Source organism: Ursus americanus, chromosome 16 (genome assembly GCF_024610735.1).
Source record: "Ursus americanus isolate L20-20 chromosome 16, mUrsAme1.1.p, whole genome shotgun sequence".
Classification (NCBI taxonomy): Eukaryota; Metazoa; Chordata; class Mammalia; order Carnivora; family Ursidae; genus Ursus; species Ursus americanus.
Window position 1 is genome coordinate 29,586,521 of NC_142142.1, and position 17,669 is coordinate 29,604,189.

The window sequence follows — 17,669 nt, forward strand, 5'->3', positions numbered from 1 at the left end:
TATCACTTGCATTCCTCAACTCTTATGTACCAGTACCACTCAGCTGGTCACAACTTTCCCACGTCAACTGCAGAATCTGGCCTCTTCCCTTTTTGTTTTATCCTGTTGACCTGGAACTCTTCTTCCTTATGGCTAATTCCAGTTTTCCAGAGTCTAGGCATCACTTCCTCCTCCAGGATGTTAACCTCCTCCTCTGTGCCCTCACAGCACTGTGCTCATGCTGTCACCACTGCATTCACCACACAAATGTTGAAATAATTCAGATGTCTACCACCTACCTTGTAAGCATACCCTTCTTACTTAGCCTGGTATCCATATCGGCATCTCACACAGAAGATACTTGTATCTGAAATGCACTGCAATAGCGTTCTTACACAAAACAGATGTCTAACAGCAGACTCCTCCACTGTAAACTCTCAGATAAGGAGACAGAGGCAGTATTGGTATGTTCTTGCTTTCAATTCTCACCTGATGGTATTAAAAGCTGGAGTTGAGAGTTTGATTCCTACCTGAGGGATTAGGTGGGTTTTAGCACCATTATATACTTCTCCTAATTAGGACTCAGAGCCACTACAATGCAAAATGAGTGTCACACAGTTTAATGACCTGAAATGCAAACACAGTGATAACAAAAGTTTAATAGTTGAAATGGTGGTTGAGACAAAAAAATACTTTCCATGTCACCGGAGCAGTGATTCCTTGCATCTGGGGACTCACTGTTGTGAATTCAATGAAGATACAAAACTGCACACGCAAACAAAGGTTTACATACAATTTCGGAACATTCACAAACAGATCCAAATTGAAGGAACCTAAATCAAGAACTCTGTAAAAGAATTAATTCAATTAAGAGGCCTAAGAAGCTTAGTGCCCAGACAGGCACTACATTTCATGCTGATTATACCCAGATAAAATCCCAGAACTTCCACTTGGATCCCAGGGGAGGCATACAAAGGAATTTCTTTAACATGTGGTTAATGTGTTCATTAGCACTCTTTAGAGTATATTATATGCCATGAGGCGGTTCAGTCTTGTTGGGTTTAGTTTCTGTGTAAGCATGAGATAGGCAAATTATGTAATACCACACATTCTTGTTTCTCAAAATATGTTAATATCCTATTTAGAAATGCATTTTTTGGGAAGATTACAACAAATAAAGCCTTCATTAACAGGCTGTTAAGGAAAATGTCAGTGTTTCCTTAAAAAAGCTGCTTTATTGACTTCAGTGGCAAATTTATAAAAAGTTCACGTCTTGATTTATGCAGAATTATGATTCACATTATTAACATAATGACAGCTGCACGTGTACAGTTAATGCACTCATACTGTACACCAATAACATGTCCAAGGGGCTCTTCTAAGTTTCAAGATTAAAAAACAACCCCTCAAACTCAATAGCATGATTACAAACAGGTATTATTTAAAAACAACAAATGTATTTGCTTTACAACATTTGTTCTTCTCTCTTCATCCTAAAAGCTCATTTATTTCATTAATAATTTGTACTTTAAAAAATGCTTTTATAATTTTTGCAGTGAATGGACTTAAAATGAATACTTGGGTCTTTAAAAATTTTTTAATGATGGATAACATCAATACAAGTGTATTTAATACTGATCAATGTCTGAAATGTCAAAAAGAAAAACAAAACAATCCTTTAAATATGTATAAATACTTAAATATAGAAAACCTCCATCAATAGTCAAAACAAAGTATATTTAATGGTTGTATTGGAAAAGAGAAAGGGGCGATTCATGCCAGGGTAAGATTTAAGAATATTTTTTAAGCAAACACTGCCTATGGGACAGCCTCTTATTTTGATAATTTAAACCTAATTTTACTTAGATATGTAAGGAACCAATAAAAAAAAAATCACACCCACAAGTAAACAATTGGTAATTTGTTTACAAAGTGCAGTATTTCAGTACAGCAAATTCATCTCAAAGAAGCAGACTGTGTGGCTTCCTAGCCTTTAAAACTCCCCTGGTTTCCATTTAGGTGGTTTAACATTTAGTCATGATGTGTAACACAAGAAGCCTGTGTAATGAAGCTTGGGCCCCTTAACACCTGCTATTTGTTAATTCCAACATAAGAGAGTATGAGACCTGGAGAGTAAATTGTCAAAATCTGATTGATGAGGTACAGATTATCTGAATAAAATTTATAACCTGGTACCAGTCAGTAATCCCAACATAAACTATTGCTTTGTAATGAACTCTGTATGGTCTGCATGTCCTTCAATAACTGAAGATTTTTCCTGCTTTTTTCACCAGGTCTCGGTTTGGCAACGTCCTTCTTGTTTGTGGTCCCTGTGATTCCAGAAGAACGACTGCTGCTGTTTCCTTCTTCATCAAGAGTCTTTCTGGTGGTTCGCAAGTCCCTCTTCTGCTTCTCTACCTTCTGTTTCTCCAGCTACAAGAAATAACCAAGGCAGGGAAAAAAGAGCATTCAATGAAAACATTCTCTTCCAACAACCAGGTGTTTAACTTTCATACAAACTAAAATCCAAATACTATATTCTGGGTTTATTGTTTTAAAGCCTTCAAAAACCTATTGTACCAGTCACTGAACACTCAGTGTGTAAAAATATAAAGCGACATACAAACAAGTGAAAAAGAGTAAACATATCAATACCGGTGCTGTTTCAGAAGGCAAGGCAGTGTTGCCAAAGTGCAGAATAGAGCGAGAAACAAGAGGGTTTGGGGGAAGGTGTCATGGAAAAGACAAAAAGTCTGACATGGTAAGTGAAGGATAGGGTAGATACTAAAGGTGAAGAACAGGAGAAGAGTGGTTCTAGAAACTAGTCTGAGGTGGCAATGAAACATTCTAGATGGATGAAGAGATGTAACGGTAATGTATTAATACAAAATATTTTTAATTTTATTATTTCACTATTTCACAATAATTCAAACCAGAGAATTTATTTTTAGAGAGCTTTACTTGTACTTTAAGCTGTTGCCAAATTGGTGTTCCATTAGACAGAACAAAATCTAATGTACAAGAAACAAATTAGACCATTACTCCTATAGCAATCATTTGCTTATATTTATTCTTTTTTAAAACATGAACTTTACAAAAAATACTTAAAAGCTCAGGTTTTGGGAGTTGAAAAGACCCATGTTTGCATGCCAGCTCTGCCATTTACCAGTAGGCTAGTATGTCCCTGCACAGAAGTTACTTAATTTCACTTCAGGATATACCTACCTCCCAGGAAACTTAGCCCAGTTTCCTTACCTACAGAATAAGACAATACACCCAGTTCACAAGTGTTCCATGAAAATTAAGTAAGGGAACATATTCAAAAGCACTTAGCATCCATCATGCCTATTACACAGCCACCAATCAGTAAATGTCAGCCAAGCCTGTTCTGCTCCCAGTCTTTCTTCATTTCCATCAGTGGTAAGGCCACCCTCTCCCTCCAAATGATATTCAGCAGCAGGTTGCCCTGATCCTTCTACTTCCAAAACATACCTCCAATCTGTCCGCTTCTCCCCCACAGCAGTCACAGATGACCTCTAACGGAGAAGAGCTTCACCCCGCCCAGCTGGTCTCCGGCCCACTCCCAGCAGCTATAGCAATCTCTGAAGCCATGAATCATTACGTTTCTCTCCAGATGAAAACCCTGGAGTGTGCCTTCCCACTGCACTTAGTAGATATTAAATACATGGCTGTTCTATTAATTTAATTAGCAACATAAATATAACCAAAATTTTTTTCACATATTTATATCTGACTTATTCCTTTGGAAATCAAGAATTTCCAAGTGCTTTCAAATGACTTAGGTAAATTTAGAACCATTTAAATTCATCACAGAAGTTAAAGTTTGTTCACATAAAGGTAAGAATACTAAATAATAATATTCGGTATTTGAAAGATGGATCTTAGATGATAAAATCTACTCTCACAGATTACAAGACAGAGTCTTCCTTCCTAGCCCACTGAACACCAACTCTTAATCATGAAGGGACTGCATTAGTGTCTACAGTAAAGAAATGCTTCCTACAGCTCCCTATCTGTCCACTTCAATGTCATCAATCAATGTACTTGAGGAAAAGGGTTTTTTGGTTCTGCCTTGTTCTTGTTTTTTAATCATTAGAAACAGAGGAAGGGAAATTAAGTTGCAGTTACCTGGGCTTGGTATTTTCGAACTTTAGTTATTTGGTTGGCTTTGGCCTCCATCCTCCCCACCAATGCCTCCAGTTCACACTCTAAGTTGTCTTTCAGTTCTACAGTTGGGGATTCTTGGATAAGTTTCGCAAGCTGCTGGTGATCACTATACAAAAAATAAAAGCAGGGCTTGGTTAAGTTACTGGTTTCATGGTTAGGTCCACCACAACCCACTCACCATGGGACCACTGCTCTGTGCAATAAAAAATGTCTCAATTTCTTAAACAGAGCAACAAGACGTTTTAAAGGTTCAAAAAAGGCACTGGAGGCAAATGCAAGAGGAGTTCTTAATTTCAAAGACCTAATTATTTATATTTCTACCTCCCCCAGGACAGTATAAAGGAAAGCCTAGAAAGAAAAGACCTTGTTCCTCAAATATATCCTAACTTACCATTTAAATTTAATTAAACTCAATGTATATCAAGCTCCCGAATAAGGAAATAAAACTTAAATGTAAACCCTGGTCTTGAAAACATTTAACAGTATTAGAAAAGGGAGAGATTTCCCCCAGAACAGTTGTATTTGTTAAGGTCCTAGTAACTTACTTAGTGGTTGGTGCAAGGACTGTGCTCAGATATTTGCTGAACAAATTAACAATATGGTTAATGAAGTCACCAAGAAGTTAAAATGAAGTTTTACAACTATAATTAAAAAAAAAAAAAAAGATTTTATTTATTTGAGAGGGAGGGATACAAGCAGCGGGGAGGAGCAGAGGGAGAGAGAACCAGACTCCCCACTGAGCAGGGAGCCCGATGCGGGGCTCAATCCCAGGACCCCAGGAGCATGACCTGAGCCGAAGGCAGACGCTTAACTGACTGAGCCACCCAGGTGCCCTTAGAACTAAATATAATTAAAAAAACCAAAAACTAAAACTCACAAGCTCATTTGCCCAAATTCATCTTGTAAAGTCTGTAAGACTTCTGATAACTCTTCGTTAATGCTGTTGGAGGAGGAAGGCGTTACTGACAACTTTTTACTTTTACCACTTCGTGAAGAACCTTGCTTTGTCAAAGGAACATTGTTGACCACTCGATCATTGCACAGGGCTTTACTGTGTTGCTTCATTAGATGCAAGACATGCTGAACATTGGCTACCACAGCATGGCTAGGACTGGTGGACTGAAGAAAAATGAGAATTAATTGAAGCCGCATCCTCTAAATCTGTTTTCTTGTTTACTCCCTAAGCGGAGTAAAAAGACCCCCACCCATAAAGAGGCTATGATATAAATCTCCTAGAGTAAATCCAAATACCAAGTCCCATTTAACCTCTGAAATACCTCCAAACCACCTTAGTTTCCACCCTACTGTCATTCCCTTGCAACCACCTCTACTTGCTACAGGAAGATTCCATATGGCCTCCCTGCCCCCAGTGTGTTCAGTCTTTAACTCCATAGTGCTATCGGCTCTCCCCCTAAAATATTACTCTAGTAGTAATATCAGGGCGTTCTCCTACTTGAATTATTTGATGTTAAGCCCACTAACTCCAATGTCCAAACTCCTTAGCATAGAAAAAAAGTCTTCTATCATCGAGCTGCAACTGATACTGTCTGGCCTTATGTCTCACCATCTCCTAATTTCTCTGCTTGCTTGCTTTACTTATTTATTTTATTTAAAACCAATTTAATTAACATATAACAACGTGGATGGAACTAGAGGGTATTATGCTAAGTGAAATAAGTCAGTCAGAGAAAGACAAATACCATGATTTCACTCATGTGGAATTTAAGAAACAAAACAGATGAACACAGAGGAAGAAAAGGAAAAATAAAGATGAAAACAGAGAGGGAAGCAAACCATGACAGACTCTTAACTCTAGGAAACAAACAGGGTTGCTGGAAGGGAGGGGAGTCGGGGGATGGGGTCACTGGGTGACAAGCATTAAGGAAGGGACTTGGAAGTAATGAGCACCAGGTGCTGTACGCAACTGATGAATCACTGAAATATCTCTGAAAATTTGCATTATTTAAATAAACTGTATTTGCACATGCCATTTCTCTTGTGTGGCCAGTATTTTTTACTGTCCTTTAAAACCCAGTTCAAATATATTAACTTTTAACGAATTCCTTAAAACCTCGAGGTAATGAATTGGTCCAATTAAGTAGTCCATTCTCAGATCACCTACAGCATTTATTACTATCATAGTGTTTATCACAATATATTACAACTGTGTTTGCACATTTATTTTACCTACTAAATAGTGTATGTACTCCCAGGTGGTAGGGACTGTTGTCAAATTCATTTCTCTATCCTCAAATAGTAAGATGCACAAAGTTCGTCCTTGTCACATAAACAATAGGAAAAACCTGGTATCCTTCTCAAAATTTCTGGTTTTGAATATTAAACAATAATCTCCATATGCTATTTCAGTTTACAAACAGATGGCACGACTACCTTGCCTCCATAAGCATCATCCAGACAGCTTGTTTAAAATCCAGATTCCTAAGTAACACTCCAAACTCAGTGTGGGATCAAGGCTTGAAAATGTGTATTTTTAAGTTTGCCAGTTGATTCTGACCAGCCAGCTTTGAAAACCACTGTGCTAAGCTAATGGATACTCTCTTTTATCCTACTTTCTACTGTTAGGTAGCAAACTGAATCCAGCATTATATATGAAGAAGTATACATACAATATCCAAGTGGGGTTTATTCCAGGAATTCAAGACTAGTTCAATTATTTTAAAAAATCGATCAACGTAACGTAGCGTATCAACAGTAAAAAGGAAAAAACACATAACCACATCACTTAATGAAGAAAAGCATTTGAAAACATCCAATACACAATCAGGTACTTTAAGCAAAGTAAAAAGAAACAGAAAGAAATTTCCTCCAGTTGATAAAAAGCATTGACAAAGAACCTACAGCTAACATCCTATTTACTGGTGAGACTGAATGCTAATGTTCTCCCCCCACTTAAGATTAGAAAAAAGGCAAGGATGTCCACTCTCATCACTCTTGCTTAATGTAATACTAGAAATCCTAGCTAGTGCATTAAGGCAAAAAAAGGAAATAAAAGACATGCAAATTAAAAATAAATAAAACGGTCCCTATTTACAGATGACATGCTTCTTTACATAGAAAATTCTAACCAATCCAAAAAATAATTCCTAGGACAAGTAATTCAGAGAATCACAGAATGTAAGTTCAACATACAAAAACTAAATACACTAACAATGATTACATAGAAATTAAATTAAAACTAAATACAACTTACATTTGCTCCAAAAAAATATATGAGTATAAATCTAATAAAACAGACATGGGACCAATATGCCAGAAACCACAAAATACTGGTGAAAGAAATCAAAGATCTAGATAAATAAATAAAAGCTACACGATATTCATGGTCTGGAAGACTCAACATAACAAGGACATCAATTCTCCTAAGCTGATCTATAAGTATAATATAATTCCAATCAAAATTATAACAAGACTTTTTTTTTTTGTAGACATAGAAAAGCTTATTCTAGAATTCATATGAAGAGTCAAAGAAACTAGAAGAGCTCAAACAATTTTGAAAAAGAATAGAGAAAAGAATCACTCTGCCTGATGTTAAGACTTACTATAAAAAGCCACAGTAATCAAGGCAGTGTGGTACTGGCAAAGACGTGAACACATGTATCGATGGAACATAATATAAAATAAACCTTGACCTAACAAGCCTCATACTGTATACAAAAATCATTTCAAGTAGATCACAGATTTAGATGTAAAATATAAAACTATAAAATATGAAACGTAAGTGAAAATCTATAGTATGTCGGTCCTGGCAAAGAGTTCTTAGACCTGACAGCAAAAGCATGATTCACAAAAAGCAAAAATCAATTGACTGCATTTCATCAAAACAAAAAGCTGCTCTGTGAAACACTGTAAGAGGAAGAGAGAATGGAGGATATACTTGCAAACTACGTATCTGATATATGACTTGTATCAAAATACAGAAATCTCAAAACCTAACAGCAAAAAAAACAAACAAAATAACCAACCCAATTAAAAAAGGGCAAGAAATGTAGGTAGATATTTCACTAGAGGATATACGGATGGTAAATAAGCACATAAAAAGAATAGAACTACCATCATTAGTGTAATATAAATTCAAAGCACAGTGAGATATCATAACATACACAGCAGAACAGCTAAAATAAAGTGACAATATTAAATGCTGGTAAAGATGGGGAAAAACTTCATCTCTTGGGCATTGATACTGGGAATGAAAAATGGTACAATCACTCAAAAATAGTTGGGTAGTTTAAAAACAAAACACTTACCATACAATCCAGCAATCACATTCCCGGACATTTATCCCAGAGAAATGAATACTAAGTCCACACAAAAACCTATACACGATGTTTATACTGGTTTTGTTTGTGAACACCAAGAATTGGGAGCAACCCAAAGGTTCTTCAATGGGTGAATTATTAAACTGTGGTACATTCACACCATGGGATATTCAACCAAGAGAAAAGAAGGAACTATGGATACACATGACAATTTGATGAATCTTAAGGGAATTATACTGAGTGAAAAGGTCAATCTCAAAAAGGTTACATCCTATGTAATTCCCATTTTTGAAAGGGCAAAACTGGAGATATGGAGTGGTGGTGGTTACACATATATAAACGTGATATAATCGCACTGACCAAAACCTGCATATGCGTGTGCACATGTACACACCCACAAGGACGTAAAACTAGAGAAATCTGAACAAGGTCTTTGGATTGTACCAGTGTTAATCTCTTGGTCATGAAACTATACTACGTTATGTAATGTACTGCTGCTGCAGGTACACCAGATGAAGGGTACGTGGGACCGTTTATTATTTTTGCAACTTTCTGTAAATCTAGAATCATTTCAAAATTAAAAAGTTAGTCTATGTTTTTATCAAGATGATTTAAATTCACCCACAATTAAAATGGTTTAGATATACATTCTCCCTTGCAACTCTGCAGTCATCAATACAACCTTGATGATTATCAAGAACCAAATTCATTTGTTTCATTAACAATGTAAATGCTGATATAGATGGTATTCATTTAAAGTGTGAAAATTTGTGAGTATGTGAAATCACTATTTCACTTGTAACCTGTAATATGTATTTGCTATATTAATTACCTGCCTATATATACTTGCAATAAGCAGTATATAGTTTTTAAAATTCTTTTTCCTGTTATTTCTGGTTGTATTTAATATAATTTTTTATCTATTTGACCTATAATTTAAAACAAAGACATAAAATATGCCTTTATGTCTTTTTAATTTCATTTTTCTAGTATTTTTACTGCATTTTACAAGTGTACTGGTCTATGACAACACATAATTAAAAATAAAAACTGATACTTCATAACAGAGTTCGACGGAACACTTGGCTACGTGACAGCACATTCTTAGCTATTTGAATATATTTTTTTAAAGATTTTATTTATGTATTTGAGAGAGTGAGCGAGTGAGAGAGAGAGTGTGAGCCGGAGGAGGAGCAGAGGGAGAGGGAGAAGCAGACTCCCTAAGAAGGGAGCCCGATGAAGGGGCTCAATTCCAGGACTCCAGGATCATGAATTCAGCTGAAGGCAGACAATTAACCAACTGAGCCACTCAGGTGCCCCTATCTGAATAATATTTCACAAAGAGTACAAATAATTTCAGGAGAGTTTAGGTTGAAAAGACTGGTCTTTGAACCTGTCCTGTTCAACCTTCGTATTAATGACTTCAGTGAGAATTATCAAAGACAGGCAATTAAATTTGGAGATAACACAAATAATGAACTAGATTCTAATGTAATGTGGGATAGAGTGAATCTATTCCTACAGTTTCATTTACTTAGAAATTCTGTATAAAATAAATCTACAAGTATAGGACCTACACTACAGAGGCTAATGCAAAGATTCAGAAAAACACCTGTTACCTCAGTTGACTCTAAAATTAATGAGAGGGAGGGATCATGTGGCTTCCTCCAGAACATTAATATGATGCTAGACTGAGAGACTCCCAGAACATGACAAAGTCTCTATTCTGTGCTAGTCACACCACATTTAGAAAGGAAGAGTGATGAGAAGGTAAAGAAACTCAGAAAACACAATAGCTGAAGAAAATGGAAGTGCTTATAACCTATAATAGAATAAGGAGATGAGAATAAAGTTATTTTCAAAAGTTTTAAAATTTCCCTACCATCAGGGGCTCATTTGTTCTATGTGGATCCCTGAGAGCAGAAAAAGAACAATGAGAATTTTCAGTGAAAGATTTTAACTTATTGAGGAACTTTCAAATAAAGTGGTCTAGAAATGTATTAATGAGGTCTCATCAGATATATTTAAAAAAAAAAGATTATTTATTTTAGAGAGAGTGGGGAGAAAGGGAAGGTCAGGGGGAGAGAGAATCTCAAGTAGACTCCCTGCTGAGTGCAAAGCAGGACTCCGGGCTTGATCCCAGGACCCTGAGATCATGACCTGAGCTGAAATCAAGAGTCAGCCATCAACCAACTGAGCCACCCAGGCGCCCCTAAACTAACACAGTATTAAGCACTTATTAGAGATCACGCAGTACTTGTTGATATTTGACAAAATTATCATCTCTACATTTAAACACTATTTCTGACTGCCTCTTGGAGGAGAATGAGTTCTGTAAGTAATATGCATGTGAGGACAAACAGGATGTAATTTCTATTTACTTAAATATTTACCTATATTTAAACATAAATGAACAAGACTGATACTAAAAATCCAATGCTATAAATATACGATTTCCTATTTCATTTAATTCTATCTGCAACCACCCCTTCTCCAAACCAGGGTGTCGGATTTTGTTACGTAACTTTCCTTGCACATATGCTTTATCTGCTTTAAAGTCCCCCCAGTCTCTTCCCTCCTCCCCCAAACCTATAAAATCTTCTGTCTCGTTTTCACATCACGATGATCCATACTAATAAAGGGGCAGAAAAATGTTTTCAACATTTATAGGCGTACAGGTGTTATGAGTTGATTTAATTCAAAGAGCTAAGTTGTAAAGAAAAAAAAAAAAATCCAGACTTTGAGCAACTCACCTTTCCAGCTACAAACGGCATATCCCCCAAGCATAATCTATAATGTGGTTGTGCAGCAAAATAGTTCCTAGAACCTTTCTGAATGGAAAGGAAAGAAAAATAAGTTTACTCACATGATGATAAAAGCTGACCATATACAACTAACCCGAAATTTCAGCTTAATGCTGGGCTACTACTTGCTTTATCAATACTGGAATGTTCTTGAGCTCCTAATAATACTTGACAACATGCATTCTAGCCTAGGAAAGGCTAGGAAGGAAAACATAGTACCTGCCAAAACGGCCATTACAGTCTCAGTAAAGAAACAGTGTGCATATGTATGTGATATATGTATAGTCACATACACCTAAAAACATTTTAAGAGGAAAAGGTCGTTAATAGCAATACTGAATAATAATTAAGACTTGTGTAGTGTTTTGCAGTTCCAAAATGCTTTCATATATATTATCTATCAAGGTGAAAATTTATTAGTAGTTATTACTTAATCCCATCTTCCCAATGAAGAAACTGAATGAAAGAGATTTCCTTATCTAAGGGTGACGTATCACATTGTTTTATGAATATTTTCACATAAATTACGCTAAGTAATAATCAGCACTTTGACTTATGGGTCCTGTTTTTGTACCTTTTCTGGTGGTTTTGACTTCTTTTTTTTAACTCTTCTTGCACTGGGAACAACTGGAGCTGCTTTATCTTCAAAGATAATTCTATTTGTTTCTAGACCAGTCTGCAACTAAGAAAAATAGGACAGCATAAAGTTAATGCTATAGAAATAAAAGCTATTATTTAAATTTGAGATTTGCTACATAAAGACCTGTAAAAGCCTATAGTAGTATCAGACTGAAAACCACATCACAGCTGTGTAACTTGTCTTGAATCAATCTGTCAACATTTACCAAATATTTTAAATCAATACAAAGTCTCTCATTTTATCTTGAAGTGCTGTGTTATAATTTGCCTTTTCTTTTTTAGCTTGAAACCCTCTAGCTCCATTATCTGTAGTTGTTCCATAAATTAGACCTAATGAGTTAAATGCAATGTATTTAACTCCAAACCAATGCCTCAATATTTTCTTCTTTTTTACACATGGCCACCACATCAGTCAATTAAGCGTCTGCCTTCGACTCAGATCATGATCCCAGATGTCCTAAGATGGAGCCTGGCTTCTGGCTCCCTGCTCACTGGGGAGTCTGCTTCTCACTCTCCCCCTTCTCCACCGCCCCCCCAACCATGTGCTCACACGCTCTCAAATAAAATCTTAAAAAAAAAGGTTAGCCTAACTTGGAACCATGTATGATCCATGGTCATTATTATTCCACTATAATAGTGTTCACTATCAGAACTCAAAATCTTGACTGAAACTCAGAAGTCAAAACCTTTACTATAATATCAGTAATAACTATTTGGTCCCTTCTTTATGCCTGAGAAATGAAAAAAGAAAGCAAAAATACTGTAAATTAACTTTCTAAATTCATAAGATAATTAACTTGCTTAATTTTTATTTCATATACAATAGAACTCACCACCACAATGTACATAAAGCACAATCCGTGGGTTTGCATGTTACAAGTGAGGAAATGGAGACACAGTAAAATGGCCTACACTAAAGTGGAATGGGCAGAGAAACCAAGTAATCTCAAAATTTGTTGGGGATCAAAAATAAAGCCACATGACTATGTAACTCAGCACACTGAAGCAAAAATAAAATAACATAAGAACAAAAATACACAAATTGATCAGAAGGTAAATATCTGCGAAAGAAAATACATCAGGTTTAATAGAAAGAGATTATGTTAACTCCATCAGTTCTGGGAAGAAATAGAAGAAGTACACAAGACGACAAAGGTTAACAGAATGTTTACAGTCCTGCAAGCCCACATATGAACTGAGCTCAGGAATCCGCTGGCAATTGACCCCAGCCTGAACTTCAGAGCCTCCATTCCTAACTGTTTTGGAATCAAGACCTGCTTCTTGTGTTAATATGATGAGAAAAGATACATACAAATTTATAAAACTTAAAGGCTTTGGAAGTGGGAGGGCCATACATGGGAGGTATTTGAATAAATAAGCTCTTAAGAGAGTCTCCAGTTACAAACAAGGTGTTTATTTATTTTGTTACTGTGTACAAAAGTATTACTGTATCTTTTAGAAATGCAGTTCTGGTTGGTATACATAAATTCAATGTTTCTGTGAATTCACACTGCCTCACCTATTCTATCTGGTAGCCGATGCATGGGATAAAATCAAAGACTAGGAGCAAACAGAGCTCGCTTTCCTTATATGGTAGCTTTTGTGAATTAGTATGGGTCACTAGCTATTGGGTCAGCCCATTACCTCAATTTCTGTCCTGGTGTTTTGAGGCCACCAAGGAAAAGGAAAATGTGTAAGAAGGAAACTTACATGATGGCTTTCAACCATTTCCAGTAGTGTTCCATGTGAGAAAATTTTACATGGTTATGTATTACCTTATAATATATATTATCTTTGATGTTTTAGTCTACTGATATTTTTAAAATGACTGAAACCCCACAATTTGAAAAACTCTAAAAAACTGCCCAACTTTTACTCTCTGCCTGTAAAAATATAAGTTTATAATTTTCCATATCAAGTTATGTCTGACAATTTATATATTGGGCTATTCCAAAATATAAATAATCTAAGCAGCCCACGTTTATTTTTTTATTATTATTATTTTTTAAAAGATTTTATTTATTTGACAGAGAGAGAGAGACAGCCAGCGAGAGAGGGAACACAAGCAGGGGGAGTGGGAGAGGAAGAAGCAGGCTCCCAGCAGAGGAGCCCGATGTGGGACTCGATCCCAGGACTCTGGGATCACGCCCTGAGCTGAAGGCAGACACTTAATGACTGAGCCACCCAGGCGCCCCTAAGAAGCCCACATTTAATCTTTTGTTTATTATATAAAGAAAAGTATGAAATATGAGGAGCCTACCTGCTGACACTGCAACTTACCTGGGCTGCCTTAGCTTGCATACGTTTCCTTTCCTGTTCTTCTTCACGGAGTTTTGCTTCCAACTCTTGCATTTTTTTCTAGTGATAAAAATAATAAAAGTGGTTAGTGAAAAGATTTAGTGTCTTTTAGCACAGTAAATATATGCTTTTTAGTTTACTCTAGTAATGACACTGTGCTTGCCAGTAACCATGACACTCTCCTTTGTGATTCATTATTAGACATTTGTGAAGTAGCTGTGAGGCAGTTGAACAGAATTATGGGTAAAATCTATGGCCAAAGAACACAGCTCTGTATGTAGGCATAGAGGATACATGGAAGCTAAATTGGGAACTTAATCTCAGTGGTATTAAATACTTCCCAAGTGAATCAATTAAAACTAAAGAGAACAACTTAAACCAAGTAATACAAGCCTTAAGTATGATCAAAAACATTTAAGCTTCCAACATTTTCAAAAAGAACTACTTCCTTATGTGCAGCAAGATTATAAAATGTGAACTTTCTCCAAATTTACACTTTTGTCCTTTAAAAATTCCTATTTCTTTGCTACAAGGTCACTTTTCTTCCTATGAATATCCAGTACTATAAAATGATTAATTTTACAAAAGAACCAGTATTATGCACTGATGAGTAATAGGAACATTCACTGACTTCTGCCAAGGCCTGCATTGTGGTAAGTTTGTTATACTCCTGTTCCAGAAGATCCAACTTTTCAAGCTGGCTCTGCACATGTGTTTGATCATGTTGTCGTTCTCTTTCGAGGGAAACCTGGGGAACAGTATTAAACACAGCATGATAATCTGACAAAACAAAAAGTGACACGGGGCATATACTATATACTATATTTGCCTGGCCTTTCATAGAACTACTTGGATACTACAGAGAAATTCTAGGAGAACAATATTAAGATGAAACCACAGGGGGAAAACAAAAAATACAAGTGGAATCTTGTTCTTACCATATACTATTATAACATTTGGTTCCATATACTGAGACTTTCATTACACTCTGGGATAGCAGGGATTTATTAGATACATATACACTAATACTTTCAATGAGTCTGGCTCCCTTACACAGTTAAGCTCTAAACTAAGGCGATAATTATGTTTTTTGTATCTATCATTTGTACTTCCTCTGAATTCTATGTAAAACATCTATTATTTTTTTAGTTTTAGTGTTAAGGCTTTAAAAAGATGGCCACCTGACAGTCCCAGAGTAAACCATTAAACTAGGCTAAATTGAGGTCTATTGGTAAAAAGCCAAAACACTAAGCACTTAAATTTATAAACAGCATATCTTCATCTACAAGACTATGGCTGTAAGTGTCATACTAACAGAAATTTGAATAAGATTAAATAAAACAGTAATTTTTTCCCAGGAATTTGTGGGAATTACTAATTCCCTCCAATCCACCTTAGTGGATAGTTGCTGCCCTTAAAAAATACAGTTAAAAATGGGCATAAATCATATTTTATTTCCAGTATTGGAACCATTCTTATGAAATGGACTATTTAAAATTTACTTATGAAACAAGTTTATTAATTCAAAGACATTTATTATACATGCCTAATAGATATACTAATCAAAACATTTTACTCTTCTCTTATAGATGCTTTCTAACCTAAGAATTGGAATATCCCAATGAAAAGAATTACTATACTACCCTATATAACGTTTTCCATTTCCAATCATATGGCAGATTGAACTGACGACCCCTTTCCCCACCCTATAAATGATTCCAAGTAATTTCAGTCTTGGGCTGTCATACTGTTCAAAAGCCAGAAGCTATCAAAGCTGTACGCAGGGGATACAGCAGGGTGTGTGAGGGTCATCCAAAAAGGAAACCTCTTTATAGCTATGCTGAAGAAACAAATTACATTTTCCCTCAAAGCTTACACTAGTTGTTTCTCAAGATGACCTACTGGTACTACTATCACTGATTAAGATAAAAGGAGAAATGATAATTGTAACAGAACCGTTAGTCTTTACTGAGAAAAAAAATCTTTAGGTCAGTCTAATTTTCCCCATAACTAACTGTTCTTGAAAACGAATCTGTGATGCACCATACCTGTTTTTCTAAGACAGATGTCCTTTCCATTTCTGCATGCTTTATCATGTTGCGCATGTATTCCAACTGTTTTTCTAAAAGATTACATTTATTTTCTGCAGCTAACAACTGAGATGTCAGTTCTAAAAAGAATACGTGAGAAAAGCAGAAATTAGCTCACTCATGGAAGAGTTGTAATAAGCTGTTAATGGGAACTGACTCTACTGTGTATACAACAAACACTTTACAGTAGCTCTACAAGCCTATTCAGATGACCTAAGTCATTCCCTTTCTATATGCTAGTCCAATCTGTCTTGAATTCAGTCAGTAAATATAATGCAGGACCATCAGCATGTGCTCTTCGAAATGCACTTGAGTATAATTTAATTCTGGAGTGCCCAAAGACACTGACTACTAGAAAATACTAATGCGAAATTGCTTTTAGAATAATTTTACAATACTGACTTTGTATATTTCATTTTGTATTTTGTGTATTTGTAGGTTTCATTCCCTTCATAATTAAACAAACCTTGATTGTGCTTTGACTCCTCATTCTTTGAATTCTCTCTTTCTTGTATCTGTTCATCCAATACTTTCTTATATTCAATTGTTTCTCTAGACAAGGTTTTCACACTTTCTTCTGCCTGAATCCTTTCAAGTTCTAAGCGTCGAATCTTATCTTGAAGATTCTTCAGAGCAGAAAATATAGCTGCCAAATCCAAACATAAATAATATATGGAGATAGTTCAATGAAAAAAAACACATCTAAATAAAAAATAAAATATGGGTGGGCCCAGGGGAGAATCACCTTTTGGGGAAAAATGAAATGCTAATTACTGCCACATAATTGTTTTATTAAAAATCCATTTAAAGACATATTCAGAGTCTCTGAAATGTGCTAGATACTCAAAAACCAAGTTCTGGTAAAACATTTTAAAGATTTGATAAAATGGTAAAAATATTTAGCTAATCATATAAAATTCATAGCTGTCCAAAAGTACATTAACTACCAATCCTTTTTCTGTTTCATTAATAGGATCACATGCAGAATCCAACTGTAGAGTTAAAGATCTCAAGCGCAAAAAGGGCTATTTTTTTTAAATCTCTATTTTTCATTATATAGGAAAAATTCTAATCATTCTTTAAACTGCCCCCCCCAAAGTTTCTGATTATAAAAGTAATACAGTCACTATAGAAGGCACAGGAAAATACAACAAAAAGAACAACTTATACTCCTTCTACCAAGAGACAGATGACTATCATTTTTGGTTATTGCTTTCAATCTTTTTTGATACGCATAAAATAAACTGAGATCAAAATCTGAGTTTTGTTTTTCACTTTAGCACTATGAAACTGTGAGCATTCCCTCACACAATCAGATAATTAGCACTATGACTGTGAGCATTCCCTCATACAATCAGCTAATCTTAAAAGATTACTTCCTCATAATCAATAAT

General features: G+C 35.6%; 1 protein-coding gene across 2 annotated transcripts in view; it reads right to left on the minus strand.

Moving 5' to 3' along the window:
• Window positions 1-583: 583 nt before the first annotated feature.
• The window catches only part of CEP57 (centrosomal protein 57), a 35,481-nt gene continuing 18,395 nt past the window's right edge, over window positions 584-17,669 (minus strand). For both annotated transcript variants that reach the window (XM_045790810.2, XM_045790811.2), the window contains exons 3-11: window positions 16,742-16,921; window positions 16,234-16,355; window positions 14,817-14,933; window positions 14,168-14,245; window positions 11,823-11,930; window positions 11,198-11,275; window positions 5,045-5,286; window positions 4,129-4,273; window positions 584-2,412 (exon numbers count right to left, since the gene is read on the minus strand). In XM_045790810.2, coding sequence (XP_045646766.1) covers window positions 2,179-2,412; window positions 4,129-4,273; window positions 5,045-5,286; window positions 11,198-11,275; window positions 11,823-11,930; window positions 14,168-14,245; window positions 14,817-14,933; window positions 16,234-16,355; window positions 16,742-16,921 — 1,304 coding nt within the window. In that variant the 3' untranslated portion in view covers window positions 584-2,178. The remainder of the gene's footprint in view (window positions 2,413-4,128; window positions 4,274-5,044; window positions 5,287-11,197; window positions 11,276-11,822; window positions 11,931-14,167; window positions 14,246-14,816; window positions 14,934-16,233; window positions 16,356-16,741; window positions 16,922-17,669) is intronic.